Source organism: Pygocentrus nattereri, chromosome 6, assembly GCF_015220715.1.
Source record: "Pygocentrus nattereri isolate fPygNat1 chromosome 6, fPygNat1.pri, whole genome shotgun sequence".
NCBI lineage: Eukaryota > Metazoa > Chordata > Actinopteri > Characiformes > Serrasalmidae > Pygocentrus > Pygocentrus nattereri.
The window spans coordinates 12,271,305-12,287,580 of NC_051216.1; the positions used below are offsets into that span (position 1 = coordinate 12,271,305).

The window sequence follows — 16,276 nt, forward strand, 5'->3', positions numbered from 1 at the left end:
TTTTTTTTTTTTGGAGAGTAGCATCTTTCTCTGGTAGCTCTGTCATGCACACCATTGTTGTTCAGTGCTCTCCTGATGGTGGACTAACATTAGCCACTATGAGACAGGCCTTTAGTTGCTTAGAAGTTACCCTGGGTTCCTTTGTAAGCTTGCAGACTATCATCATCACCACTTTTATTTATATAGCATCTTTCCCATGCTCAAGGACACTTTACAATCAATACATAATCAAGAATACATAGCACAGATCAGACATACTCCACAGTTCCCACAGCTAGCAAAAGAAATTTCAGTGACCACAGCACAGAGTCACTCAGCTAGCTAGCCCAGAAAGAATCTTTAGTGGCGAGGGAAAGTCTCATGCTGCAACTACGGTGCATCACACAGGAGGCCAGCCCGGGAAGCCTCGAAGGCTGAAGATGATGCATTTTCCTGCAGCCGAACACTACTGGTCCAGGCAGCCTCACAGCTGTAGTGCAGGGTCAACCAAGCAATCTCACGTTATTTAGGTCCCCAGTCCAGAGAGCCCCGCAGCCGTGCCGCAGTGTCACCCAAGTGACCAGTCCAGGCGGCATAATAGTCGCGATGCAGCGTCACACAAACAGCCAGTCCAATAAGCCACAGTTTGAAAACTGCTCTCAGACAGTATCACAGTGGATATAATGGCAAACCTCTCAGGCAAACGTCAAAACAAATACACAAACAATACAAAAGTGATGTAAAGCAACAGCCATTTTGCACCAGCGTATTTACAGTGGAACACATGCACACACTTGATCCAATTACATGACTATTACATGCCTTGCTCTTGGTGTGATCTTTGTTGGTTGACCACTCCTGGGGAGCATAACAATGGTCTTGAATCTCCTCCATTTGTATACAGTCTGTCTGACTGTGGATTGGTGGAGTTCAAACTCTTTAGAGATGGTTTTGTAACCTTTTCCAGCCTGATGAGCATCAACAACTTCTTCTGAAGTCCTCAGAAATTTCCTTTGTTCATGCCATGATACACTTCCACATATGTCCTGTGAAGATCAGCCTATGACAGATCCCTGTTCTTTTAATAAAACTGGGTGGTCACTCACACCTGATCACCATTCCATTGATTGAAAATACCCAACTCTAATTTCACCTTCAAGTTATCTGCTAATCCTAAAGGTTCACATACTTTTGCTGCTCAGACATATGTAGAGTTGGAGCATTTTCCTCAATAAGTAAATGACCAGATTTTTATGTCTAATATCTTTGTCTCATTTGCTCAATTTTATTACCTTTTTCTGCTATTAGGACTTGCATGCAAATCTTTGAAAATGAAAATTTTAAAGGGTTCACCAATGTTCAAGCACCACTGTAAACTATAATAGACCCAGGACAAAGCATGCTTTGCATCATTTTAAATATTTATTAATATTAATGACAATGATTAGTATTAATGATTAATTAATGACAAACCTGCACAGCTTTACTTCACTGCAAACAAGACCACCTGAAAATGTAACAACTGAGTGAGTAAATGTAAATAATAGTAATACTGTAGAACACTGATTTGATTTGCATTAACAGTATAATCTTTCAGTTTTGAAATGTAAAAAGATAGAAATAAACAGTTCATGTAACTAAAAATAGCCTTTTATAATCTCTTTGATATGTATCATCTCCTTAGATGTGGTTGTGTTTTGTAAATGTTGGTCACCAAGCAGTTACAGCTCGTCTGGGAGTGAGCATTCAGACAGCGTTCGCTCCCTCCTCTCACGACTGGGCACGTAGTTCAGCAGGTCGATGGCTGTGATGGTGCCAAACACCACGTGCTTCAAAGTGGATGACCCATCGGTCATGTCTACAGAGGAAGAGAGAAATGGTAAATGGTAAATTCAATCCAACCCCTCCCCTTCCAAAGTCAATTTTTGTACCTAAAACAGTGATATTTTTATATGACCATTATCATTTATAAATGAAGAAGCTGTTACATGTTACTGAAACATGGAAATGATCTTGGTTCTAACTGCTCATGTACTGTGTCTCATTTAACAAGTAGTCTGGGCTTCAAACTGAAATCAATAAACTCTTTATTCAGATGTATGGAAGCTTAGGGAGGCTTCCTGTTTTGACCTGTTTGCTTCCTGAAAACCAGGGACAGCATTTAATCATTTTCCCCACATCTTCCTCTCCAGTGACTCAGCTACAGACTGTCCGCAGTAATGAAACTCCACATCACTAACATGAATGGGCGAGACTAAACTCCTGTAAGATGAATCTGCGATCATATGTAAATTTCTCCATGGCTGCAACATCACAACAATCATGAATTCAAACAGGCTAAAGTTTCCTTCTTTTAACAATGTTTACATACATCTGTTATTTAAAAAAAAGCAATGTTATCATGATGATGATGTGGCCCTTCTTTATTCTCGATCATGTTGCGTAGGAGTCTAGCCTACAAAAAGACTTCAAAGTGTCTCCCTCAACAACCTTAAGCAAACTAAAGCGCTTGTCCTACAAAACTTTGTTTTAGAAATGCCACACGGTGCAGGGGCTGGCAGTGATTCAACACAAACACCAGGGAAAGATTTGTGGGCCTGAATATGATGTAACTTGTGTTATAGGTGGAGTAGGTGATTTTGTAGAAACCACAAAGTGTAAGCTACTTTTTGTCAAAAGATCCAACTGAAAAAATCCCACCGCCTACTTCGGAGCCCTCCTTCCAAAGCCCAGAACACATGAACACAGATGGATGAACACATAGTGGTGCACAAATACATAATGTAGCTACACAAGCAGCTAGCAATGTTGGTTACATGATTCAAGAAAACAAACCAGATTAACTACCTGTCCAACAGAAAAACAGCAACCTTGAGATTGCTTTCCAGGCCTTTTAACTCTCTCTGGTTTCGTAACCGTTGCAAAGCCATACCAATGGGCACTCTGTTTTGACCTCTTGCTTTTTCCAACTTTTTTTGTTCAAAGCCTTTTTTTAATTTTGTCTCTTTTCTTTCGTTCTTTCTTTATCAGTGCAAGCTGTTGTAGGCGCCAGTGTGACGTATACTGCCACTCTTGTAAACTTTGGTAGGTAGATGGATGAGTATGCCATCTAATCATTTCATTCGGTCACGGGAGCCTTTAAAGGGCTCATATCATGGAAAACTGAAATTTCTTCTTTTTCTTAATTGCTGTTTCACCATCTAAGCAAAAACTATTCACTACATCAGCAAAGCATGAGAACACTACACTGTAATTAATTAATTGAAATAACATGAGGTTTCATTCAGCACTACTGTTGACATCGTCCTGCTCAGTTTCGGACTCAAAGCTCAATGATGCGCTTTAGGATGGGAAGTTCTCTGGTTATTTACAAGTTTGGACCAAAATTTCAGGCCAGATTAAAGCTCTAAAGTGGGTAAGATTTAATTTTTTGTCATAAAATGTCTTTATTTGGCTAAACCAGTAAACTATATACAAAAGGATACAGTGAGTAGAGGTGTAAGAAATAATAGCCTTGGAGAGCAAATACAATACAGCAAACAAGGAAATCAGAGCAATGAAGCTAAAGGCTCACACACAGTGAACGAGATTACTTACACTGGATTTGATCGTGCACCACCAGGGCAAAATGATCTGTCTCCAGGATCCGAGAGAGTTTGTCCTGTTTATATGTGAGATGAACCTAAATGTGTGGAGAAATGTCCTCTTTTCAGTTGACTGAACAGACATCCCACAGACTTTCACCAAACTGTTCTATGAGAATTTACGAAATTTATATTTACAATTGACATCTAGACTCCCAGTGAAGAAGAAACATTACAAAATTAAAAAAATGAAACAAGTAACAGTATCTGCGGAGTATGAAATTTTATTTGTTAAGATTGTTTGAAATTTGCCTCAGTAAAACAGATGTGCAGGAAAAGCCAAATGACACTGAAATACAATGAAATATTTATTTTTCTGGAAAACCATTTGCACTTCAAACACACCACAGCAGCCAAATCCAATCTGAGTACCTTTGCCTTATGGCTCAGCTCCCTCTTCACCACTAACATCCGGTACAGTGACCGCATTATTGCTGCTGCCTGTCCAAGCCTGCATCCGATCTCACGCTCCCTCTTCCCAGCACCCATGGAACAATACCTTGAAGACACTTGGAGCAGGTCCTTTCCCCTAACCTGGAGTGGGCATGCCGTCCTTTTCTGGCTAGGACCATAGACTCAGTTTTTGAGGTACTGATCTGCATACCAATTGCTTCACACCCAGCTGCAAATCGCTCCAGTGAGCACTGAAGGCATGCAATAATCCGCAAACAGCAGAGATGGCACCTTCTGGCTCCCACACATAATACCCTCCTGAACTCGGCTACGCTTTGACACCCTGTCTATGAATGTCACGAACAGGAGTGGAGACAAGCTACATCCTTGGCAAAGGCCAACATTCACACTAAATAAGCTTGACTTAATGTTGAGTATACAGGCACAACTCTCACTCTGAGTTCAGAGACCAAATATCCCATAGTGGCCTGGGGCACCCCATGCTCCCAGAAGACCTCTCACAGGATGTCTCAGGGAACATGGTCATAAGCCTTCTCCAAACACATCTATGCTGGGTTGGTAAACTCCCATGACTGCTCAACAGTCTGTGTGAGGTTGGAAAGCTGGTCCATTTTTCCATGGCTCAAACAGAATCTGAGTTGTTCCTCCTCAATCTGAGGGTCGACTATCAGTCAGAGTCTCCTTTCCAGCACCTTGGCATAAGCTTTCCCAGGGAGGCTTAGCAGTGTGATGCCCTGATAGTTGGCACACACCCTCCGGTCCCCTTTCTTAAAAATAGGGACCACCACCCTGGTCTGCCAGACCAAGGGTACTTGTAAGTAGGTATCAAACTTATCAATGGAAGAATCAATCTCCAAAACAGACAGAAGGCATCTTATGGCTGTGAAAATGGGTAAAGTACTTTAATTAAAAATAGCTAATTTTAACTCTTTACTTATTCAAATTAAATTATCTGTGGTGTCAGTAATTGTAGATACTTAGGGTTTTAATATTGATATTGGGCAAGAGAAAGTAATATTGCGCCATCTCATCTGTAAAGTTTAGTTGAATGTAAGTTAAAGACACATGACACGTGAACGCATATACACACATATACACATTGCTGCAAACAGTAGAATTGTGTGTGGTGGGTGGGTGTATATGTATAGAGGCATATGTATAGATATGTAAACATGTGTATGTATGTAGCAGCAAATAGTAGAATTATGTCTGGGTGTATATATGTATATGTGAATATGTATATATATATATATCTGTATAATTGTTTTTTTTACCCTCCCTTTTTTTTTTTTTTAATTTATTTACTTACTTATTTATCTATTTATTTTTATTTAGTTGTCTGTTTATTTACTTATTTTATTTGTTTTTTCTCTTTTATTTATTTATTTATTTATTTATTATTTTTTTCTGTTTATTTATTTACTTACTTAATTATCATTATTATGATTTTTTTTTTTTTTTCTCTCTCCTCCCTTCTTCTCTTTCTTTCCTGTCCTCTTTTTTATTGCCTGTCAGGCCTGGCCAAACAAATAAAATAAAATTTTAACAAGAATAGGCTTTAGTAACCTATAGAGCTTTTTCTTGTGAAAACAAATATGTTTGGTACATCAGTACATTCGGATTACCATTCCGATTGCAAAAATGGCCAGACATGACAGGTTAAAAAAAAAAAAAAGAATGTAAGTTAAAGACAAAATGACTTTCTAGAATGAAATGTTTCCCAAACAGTGATCTAGTTCACCAGAATATATTCCTGCTGTTGTGAGGTCATGAACGGCACACGTGGTGTAAATGAGCATGAGCATGTGTGCATAAGCGCGTCTTCACCTGTTTGAACTGCTTGTAGAGCACTTTAATGATGGGATCTTCAGGACTGACCTTACTGGTGAGTTCAGATGAGAGCATGTTGCCCAGTGTGACCATGCCCAGAATCAGCTTGGAGACAAAAGAGAGAACTTGATGTGACTCATAGTTTATGTTGTTTGATTTGATCCACAAATTTATAACACAGTAAATGGATTCCGGTGTTAACAAATGGCAAAAAAAAAAAAAAAAAGTGACAATTTATTTGCCAAAGTTGTGTTCAACTCTTCATGCCTCAGATGTCTTTTTTAAACATGGTGCTGCTCGTCATCAAAAGCTGCAGTTTTAGAGGATGTAAATGTTTTTTAAATCATCAGGCTCCAGGCTCAGGGAGCTCTGCGACAGACCCCATCTGTGCTGCACTTTGAGTAGTGGCTTAAAAAAAACTGTCAAACCACATCCACTACAGAGTCTGGTGAGCAGCTCCTCGGTGGGTCACCGCAGCTGCTGGGGAAGACTGACAGCGCTGTTTGGACACGTTCCTCACCCACTACTCCACATGTTTACTGCAGTGTCAACTGAGGCTTTTGACGCAGAGGGTTAGCGGTAATTTACAGTAGGGTACAGTTCATTTTGGTCACATCAGTTGTGTTCTGTCTTAAAGTGACAGAAGCCCCCCCCCCAATTTCTATGTTAATTTTCCATTTTCTCAGCTCCACTTACTATATGTGTAAGTGGTCAGAACCCCACTGGACCCTTCCAGAGTCTGTACTATTTGGGCTACTACTTGCTGGCAACTAATTTGGTCATTGATTTTAGTCCACTACATTGTTCTCAAGTCTCACACTGAGCGTGTGACACACGCACCTCAGTGAGTTCACATGCTCACATGCCACACATGCTATTTCTCACTCTTGATTTTTTTTTTCTAAAAAAAAAAAAAAATCCAATCAAAAATTAATTCGCCCGGTCTACAAACGAGTCACAGCCACTGGTCACAGCGCTTCTGTGCTCAGAGAAGTTACCCAATTACCACACCCTATTCAGCCAATCCATCGGTTGCATATTATAAAGTACTCTCGTTGAGCCAATCAGAATATAGATCGCTCTGTCGTTTGGCAGATCTAGTCAAAGAGGGTGGAGTTTCAGGCACGAAGAATTTATTCCGATTCGATTCTGAATAAAACACATCGGTGAACAACTGAAGGAGAAATTTGATCAAATCAAACTTGTTCTCTTTTAAGTTGAACACACTTGGAGGGTCAATGGGCCGTTGGCTCGATGGGTGACCCATCCCCCCCAAAAAAAATCTCACTCCCACCAAACTTAAACTTGAGAGCCCTGGTCCACTACATTGATTATTCTTTGCGCCCCTAGATGGTCATAAGCTTCTACCACTTTTTTAGCTAAATGTGCTTCTAGTGTATTAGCCTCACAGCTCCAGCTCAAGACCAAAGGAGCAAACTTCAGACACCAAGCATGTCTTGACTGATGGACTACATTTGGGGTGTAAAACTGTACTTGTGTATTTGATTGTTCACAAAACTAAACCTGTATCCACTACTACTCAAACTACAAAGCAGATAGGACCTATCTAGTAAAGTATTACAGTATACTAGGGATGATTAAGCTACCAAGCCTCATCAACTACTGGGGTGTTTTTTTTATGTTGACCAAGGACAGAACGGTCAGAGGAGCAGACAGACTCAACTCCTGAACAGTCAGATTCCACCACCTAGAGAGACATGAGAGAGTGAGAGAGAGAGTGAGAGAGTGAGAGTGAGAGAGAGAGGGAGAGACAGAGACCGAGACAGATGGTTAGATGGCATGTCCCACACGTTATGGTTGATGCACTGTACGTAGCATTCCTTTTAATCCCAGGCTTACGACCATGTGCTATATCATTGCACCTATGTTTAGCGCACCTAACCAGTACTGATCAGGGCACTGTTTGTGCTAGAAGTCAGTCATCAATCCTGGTCTCGGACAACACATGCACTAATCATATTCAGTAAATCATCTATCAGAGAAGTAACTGGAGTGCATATTGAACAAGCTTCTCAGAGTAACTCATTTCAGTTTCCCTAACTAAGTGATTGGCTGATGATGGCACTAACACCTTCAATCTAAAACTTGGACTACTTAATATAAGATCATTAAACTCTAAATCAGTCGTCGTAAATGAAATTATAAGCGATCATAAATTTGACTTTTTTTGTCTTACTGAAACGTGGGTTAGACCAGATGAATATTTAGCTTTAAATGAAGCCACGCCTGCAGGCTATAATTATGCACATAGGCCAAGACTAACAGGCAAGGGAGGTGGAGTCTGTGTAATATACCAAAATACTCTCGATATTAGTCAGAAACAATGCGACACTTTTACTTCCTTTGAGGTCCTCTCTATTCACGTCACAAATCCGGTCACAAAAAAGAAGGCGTTCTCATTATTTAACATTTACAGACCACCAGGGTCATACTCTGAATTTATAAAAGAATTTAGTGACTTCGCTGCAAACCTGGCTGTGTGTAATGATAAAGTAATAATTGTAGGAGATTTTAATATTTTCTTTGAGAAGGTAGACGACCCATTAAAAAGGGCATTTACCTCAATCCTAGACTCTGTTGGTTTCACCCAAAATGTAACAGGGCCGACACACTACTGTATTCATACGTTAGATTTAGTTTTGACACTAGGTCTTAAAATAGACAAGCTTAATATCTTACCGCAAACCACAGCGATTTCCGACCATTACTTAATTTCATATGAGCTACGATTTAGCCATAACATATATACGTCCCCTCGTTATTCAACAAAGCGCACAATAAAACCATCTACCACCCTACAATTTATAGAAAATCTCCCAGAGTTATCAACCCCAGTCTCCACTCCATCAGATCCAATTGAACTAGATTTACTAACCGATTATTTAGAAAATACCTTACGATCCACCTTAGAAAATGTGGCCCCACTTAAAATAAAAAGAATAAGGCAGAAAAAGTTCGCCCCGTGGTACAACGATAAAACCCGGACCTTAAAACAAACAGCTCGGAAATTAGAGCGGAAATGGCGTCATACCAAACTAGAAGTGTTCCACACTGCCTGGAAGGACAGCCTTATAGAGTATAGAAATGCTCTCACTGAAGCTCGCTCAGCATATCTGGCCTCGCTGATCGAGAATAATAAGTATAATCCTAGAGTTCTGTTTAATGTGATTTCCCAAATCACAAAAAATCAGGCAGGTAATGAACCAGAAATCCCAGCAACTCTCACCAGTGAAGTTTTTATGGACTTCTTTAATAATAAAATTGATAATATTAGACAACAAATTCAACCCACAGTATCAAATTCAAATCCAGCTTTGCTGCCATCTGACATGATATAGAACAAAACACAGCTGTAGAAAAGAGTCTGGAAACCTTTCACCCCCTCCCACAGCTGGAGCTAGAGAAGATTATCTCCTCTGCAAATTGCACAACCTGCACACTCGATGCAATTCCATCAAAACTACTCAAAGAAGTACTGCCAATTATTATAAACCCTATCTCAACTATTGTAAACTCATCCCTTAGTCTGGGCCATGTACCCATAGCTTTTAAACTTGCTGTTATCAAACCTCTGATCAAGAAACCAAATCTTGATGTCACCGTTTTGTCCAATTACAGGCCTGTTTCTAACTTACCGTTTATATCTAAGATCTTAGAAAAGGCTGTGGCCCAACAACTTAGTTCATATCTACACAAGAACCATATATATGAAAAATTTCAGTCTGGATTCAGGCCACACCATAGCACTGAGACGGCTCTAGTTAAGATAACTAATGATCTTCTTCTTGCCTCTGATCAAGGTTACATATCTCTCTTAGTGCTACTTGACCTTAGCGCGGCTTTTGATACAATAGACCACAATATTCTCCTAGAAAGGTTAGAAAACATGGTTGGAGTCACAGGGACGGCCCTATCATGGTTCAGATCTTACCTATCAGAACGTTATCAGTTCGTTAGGGTAAACAATTTATCTTCCACTTATTCAAAAGTGAGATTTGGAATTCCGCAGGGGTCTATATTAGGACCATTAATATTTACACTATACATGTTACTGTTAGGCACAGTTATAAGTAATCATGGCGTAAACTTTCATTGTTATGCAGACGATACTCAACTGTACATATCAGCCAAGCCTGATGACCAACACAGGTTAAAGAAAATGGAGGACTGTGTGAAAGGCTGGATGTCACGCAACTTCCTCCTATTAAACAGTAACAAAACAGAGGTTCTCCTTCTGGGTCCAAAATTAGCAAGAAGTAAATCACCAGATTTAATCTTAAATCTCGCCGACTTTCAAGCCGCACCTGGACTAGCAGCAAAAAATCTCGGCGTTATAATAGATTCAGATTTATCATTCGATCAACACATAGGCAGCATCACTAGGACAGCTTTTCTACATCTTCGCAACATTGCCAAGATCAGAAATGCCCTGTCCCTGCGTGATGCAGAAACACTAGTACATGCCTTTATTACTTCTAGGCTAGACTACTGTAATGCGCTACTGTCAGGATGTACAAGCAGGAATTTAAACAAACTCCAACTAGTCCAAAACGCCGCAGCTAGGGTCCTCACTAAAACTAGAAAATTTGAGCATATTAGTCCAGTGCTATCATCACTTCATTGGCTACCTATTAAATTCCGTATTGATTATAAAATCCTTTTACTGACTTATAAAGCCCTACATGGTCATGCCCCTGAATACCTGCAAGACCTTATTTCTCATTATGAGCCATCACGACCACTCAGATCCCAGAGCGCTGGCTTATTAATAGTTCCTAGAATTCAGAAGGTTTCATCTGGGTGAAGAGCTTTTTCTTATAAAGCCCCCAAACTCTGGAATGATCTTCCAGAAACTGTTCGGGACTCAGACACAGTCTCAATCTTTAAGACTAGGCTGAAAACTCACTTGTTCAGTTTAGCTTTTGGTAGGTAATGTTCCCCCCTAGATAAAGGCAGCAGATCCAGGGGTCCATGGACACAGGGAATTATAGTAAACTGTCACTCAGGTTTGTGGACGGTGGAGTGGAGGGATGCCGAACTGTTTCAGAGTGCTGCCGTGTCTGTGTGTCCTTCTGGTTCCCTCCTTTTAGTTAAGCTGTCATAGTCAGATCTGCCGGGGTCATTAGCCACACTCTGTAAATGTTTACATTCCCTGTTTATGTACAAACGGATAGAACAAAACTAATCCCATTTACCTGCTTTTTTCGGAGTATACAACCGCCCACATGTCCGGCTGGACACTGAAGGACGACTGACTGCCGAGCCCCCCTGCTACCCACTTCAGACCAGCTGCCCACGCCCCAGCTACCATCAACCACCTTGGATGAGCTGGCCACCCTACCCTGATGTTCTCATAGACTCCTAGATATTCCTAATATCAATATTACTGCTGATAATATTAGTAGTATAATCACTTGTAGGTAGTTTGACCAGAGGAGGATGGGTCCCCCCTGGTGAGCCTGGTTCCTCCCAAGGTTTCTTCCTCAGTTCTGAGGGAGTTTTTCCTTGCCACTGTTGCCCCTGGCTTGCCCACTGGGGGGTTTCTGTACACATTCTTTCAGTCCTGTGGAAACTTTGTCTTTTCTGAAATCCTGTAAAGCTGCTTTGTGACAACATCCGTTGTAAAAAGCGCTATACAAATAAATTTGATTTGATTTGATTCATTTAATCTTTATTATATGAAACATTTTCAGTATTATATTAAACAGATCCTAGACTGACAATGTTTTTCTGGTAATTACGATAAATAGTCCTGTGAAAACAAGCTGTCTACTACATACATGTATTTGGTGTGTTTGTATGCGTGTCTCACCATGGTTTATTCACCATCAGGTCCTCCTCTTTGAAAAAGCCTCTCTCACACATTCACTTGTCGCTAAGAAATTTTGACTTGTGGAAGGATTTACACTCTCAGTCAGTGATCATGACTTTCCTTTTAAGCAATGGTTCAATGAAAAATCTAACTTGTACATTTTTTCCACATAAGGCAGATGTAGTTGATCTGCCAAGCCTAATGTTGACAACCCTAGAAGTCAATAGTTACCTAAATCTTTTCACCCCCCAAAATTCTTAACCTGCTCAAACCACATCCAGGTCATCATCATGTTTCAGGACAAAGCATGAGGTATTGTGAGCTATAAAAATGTATCAGGTAGTCATTTGGGGTACAGGCACTGCACCAAATTCCTCTTGGCATGCATGCACGTCACGCAGGCATATGGATGTCACAGATCATGTTTGTGACTTGTGTTAACAATTTTTAATTTTTAAACTGAGGATATGTTTTTAAACATTAAAGACAATATAAATTGTGAACAGTTTCTAGCATTCATATGTCTGAATGATATACATTGGATTCTGTCGGGTAGTCAGAATTCAGTAAAACACCTGTCTAAAATGTCTAACCACTGCATTCAACTATAATTTTTATAGTTAATATTAAGGTATACTGTGTCCTAAATCATCGAGTCTGTGCAACCTTAATAAAAGCCGGATGCGGTTTGAGAGTTCTGGGGGATGTAATTACAGAAATGATTTGGGTGACTATTGATTTCTACATGATCTGCTACATAAGAATCGTAGCTACAGTTCTAAACTATATAAGCAAAATCTGGATGCCAAACATGTCTTGACTGATCAGCTACATCTGGGGACAGTGGACAACAGTATTATTAGCTTTTCCCCTAACTGCTCCTTTCATGCACTAACCAATTCAAAACCATTCTACTAATCATCACATCATTAAAAGAATTTTTTACAGAAATGGGCTGCTATATTGTAAACTTTACTACTGCAAAAGGCCTGTGTATTTATAATTAGCTTTCAATGTCAGTGCTGAGTGTCAGTTTCTCTGAAAGCTGACACCGTCTGTAAATGGCTGTGCGGTCCCCTGAGGACAGGCACTGTATCATATTACACAGCTGAAGCATGAGAAGTCAGCAGCTGCTTACCTGTAGTTGTGGACAGAGTCTGGCAGAATGACCACGCAGCGCTGGCCCTCTTTCAGCTCCTTAGCCACCTTCACTACTGCTGCCATGGCTGAGCCCGAACTACCACCTTCACACACACCAGCCATAGGGACCATAAGTTTACATGAACAAATGCAAATCACACATACATTAATAACTCAATAGTAAGGCTAAAGTTTAAAGGGTTAATACTCATAAAAACTAAAACACAATGACTCTGAGGGTGCTGTCTGTGATAGATCATTTCCAAACATACATAGTTAATACGTATAGCAAAGCAAGGTCTGAGTACATACCACACAGTAAGCCTTCATCACGGATCAGCATACGCGCCATGGCAAAGGACTCGTCATCGTTGGTCTTGTACCAGCTGTCCACAACCTGACAGTTAGCAAGCATCGCAGCTTATGTTGGGGTTAATAGTGGAGCTGCAACAATTAGTTGATAATAATATCTTCCCTCAGAGTAGCTGGTGAGCACACATGTCCGTGTTGCTGATAGTAAAGTGGATCATCATGTGGAATTAGAGCTTTTTATGTGCTTCTGTGTTTCCTATCACTTGATAAAAAAGCTCTATGCTGCCTTTATTCTTGGATGGTCCATCAAAGGGCTCCTTCACATTTCTGACAGATTTCATCTAGTGCTTAATTTTTCTCCTTACTTGACTGCAGTCTTAAATTGTTTTTTAATGTGATGTGATGGGGTCATCCGTTTAGCACTGAGGTCCAGAAGGCCCACACTCATGAGCAAGTGGGACATAAACATTGAATCAATTCAGGAAAGTACAGTTTACTGCAGCCAAAGGAATGTTTCATTTGTTTGGTCAAAATATTTGTATGCTTTGTGTGCAGTATGGGGTGGCACGTTGGTGTAGTGGATAGCGCTGTCGCCTACAGCAAAAAGGGCCTGGGTTTAGTTCCCCGCCCAACCCCCGTGCAACCAGGAACCTTTCTGTGTGGAGTTTGCATGTTCTTCCCGTCTTTAGGTGGGCTTCTTCCAGGTACTCCAGTTTCCTCCCATAGTCCAAATGGCCAACTGGAGATGATAAACTACCCCTAGGTGTGACTGTATGTGTCTGTGTGTCTGCCCTGCAATGGACTGGCTACCTGTCCAGGGTGTTTCCTGCCTGCTGCTCACGGACCACTAGGATAGAAAAACAGCTCTCTGCCCAGACAGACATTGACATGAGAATTTGTTCTGTTGTAACCATGTCTAGCATTTTGTATGTCCAGAAAAAAGTACCAGTATTTAAAATATTTCATATTTATCATTGCATCGTCCAGTATCTTTGAGTCCCTTTCACCCCTCATCACTCACTAGCAGCTCAACACAATCACTATTCTCAAACAGAGCCAACATGTCCTAGTTAATATTTTATATGATCTCATTAGTTCAAAAGTCTATTCAGAACATTCATTTCCATCCCACAGGCAAGCCACTAGGAGGCCTTCAGAAAAAGGTTATTTGATGTAAATAAGTCACATGATTTTGCAGTTGTTTGCATTGTACAACGATGACTGGGCTATAAATACCTGTGGGTGTGCTTTGGGATTTCATGGACAGAGAAAAGGTTGTACAGTGCAGTGAATGTCTTGTTTGATGTGTGGAAATTGGGTCACAAAGTGGATGTTACTGATTAGCCAAGAGGAGGGATTACATTTGGGGTGTGTCAAAGGCCATAGTGTGAAGGACGTAGCTGCAGCAAAGTTTGAATGAGAAGCTAAATTCAGCTTTGTGGAAAATGTAGGGCTAGATGTTCAAGTCAGTAAAAGAATTTGAAACTGAATGAGAATGATGCTTCTTAGACTACAAGCAACTTTTTTTTTGGGTAAAATACAGAGCAAAGGACTACCTTTACATGGATGACCTCCCTTTAATAATGTGCATTTAATGTGAAAAACATAAGCAACAAACATGTTTCTAAAATTTAGAAACGTATTTAAAAACATTAAACTATTAATTTAACCATGTGAGCCAATGTTAGAGATGCCTCACTGTACCATTCTCCAAATAAACTGGGTTAGCTTATCTTCAAGAGCAGGAAAAGCAGATACTAGGCCCTGCATATGATCCCTTCTTCATTGCTTCCTTTTCCATTATAGTGGATTGAAACGTTCATGGATAAGCTAAGATGGTGTCCTTTAAATCACCCCGTGGAAAATGGGCGACACAAACCCACTGATGCTGTAATAAAACTTTAGATTCATCTCCAAAAGAAGACAGTATATGATCCTGTACTTACATAATAGACATTAAATATTGGGAAATTTGAGTACCAGATTGTTTCCTAAACTGGAATAAACATGGTTTAAAATTCAAATAGCAAATCTAATACAAATATTTCATAAACCAGTGCCACCTTCCAGAGATGTGACTGGTAAAAGGCAGTTTTTTGGCTGTGGTTTTTCCCTCCTAACCTGAAAGTTTTTTTTTTTTTGTTTGTTGAGATGTTTATTTCAATAGCATAAACTCCAAACAAACAAGAATTCTCTCTGATACAAAAAAACAAAAAATAAATATATACAAAGCAATTAATAAGTAACTCTGAACAAATCTGCTCAGTGTAACGTGGAGCAAGGAGGCGGACGCACGTGCTGAGATAAGCGAGATTTATTAAGGGCAAATCCAAAATCAGGATCATGATGATCCAAAGTCTGACCTACACGGACAGATCGGGGGGCAGACATGACAAACCAGAACAAGCAGAACAAAACAAACAGAACATCGAACACAGCAGATAACAGTTCAGACAAACAAAGACCAGCACTAGACTAATGAAAACACAGGGTTTAAATACAAGAGGGCTAACAAGGGTTCACAAGACACAGGTGGAAACACAGGTGAGAATAATCAGGGGAGGAGTAACCAAAACAAGGGGCCGGACTAGGAAACCAAAAACAAATGCACATCGAAGATCAAAACACAACACGAACACATGGACAAGACTGGAAGGGGCCAATCGTGACAGTCAGCATACCATGTGTACTCAAGAACAGGCAAGAACAGAATCACACTGTGATGCTCAACGGCTTTGAAGACATGCTTTACTTTATTTACTTGAATAAACCTGAATAAACATAAATGTCTTCAATTCGAATAAACAGCAGTTTCACTCACCTGAATAAAAGTGTCTGGAGAAATGAAGTGAGGTCCAGCTTTGGCAACGATCATACTTCATGCTCATCATGAACATAAGACCGCTTTGCCAGCTGCTCACATGTGTTAAAGAGCCAAACGGGCAGCCAACCAGAAGCAGACAGACATCGATTCATACAGTATTCCAAGAACATTTCTCTGATTATGGTTGTACCAGAGCATTCATGTCCTGAAACAGTGTGCAGTTCTAGGTTCCACAGAAGCCTGTAGAAAGTAATTCAAATTCAGTGCTTCTCACTTTTCAGGTGCTCTTATCTTGTTTCA

The 16,276-nt window shown here is 40.2% G+C and overlaps 1 protein-coding gene across 1 annotated transcript; it reads right to left on the reverse strand.

Annotated features, from left to right (window-relative positions):
- Positions 1-1,700: 1,700 nt before the first annotated feature.
- LOC108436770 (cystathionine beta-synthase-like) lies at positions 1,701-13,255 on the reverse strand. The gene is made up of 6 exons (XM_017713459.1): positions 13,153-13,255; positions 12,839-12,944; positions 7,515-7,575; positions 5,865-5,972; positions 3,577-3,661; positions 1,701-1,837 (listed from the first exon to the last, which is right to left on the reverse strand). Exons 1-6 carry the CDS (start codon positions 13,253-13,255, stop codon positions 1,701-1,703), a joined length of 600 nt encoding a protein of 199 aa, XP_017568948.1.
- Positions 13,256-16,276: the final 3,021 nt, after the last annotated feature.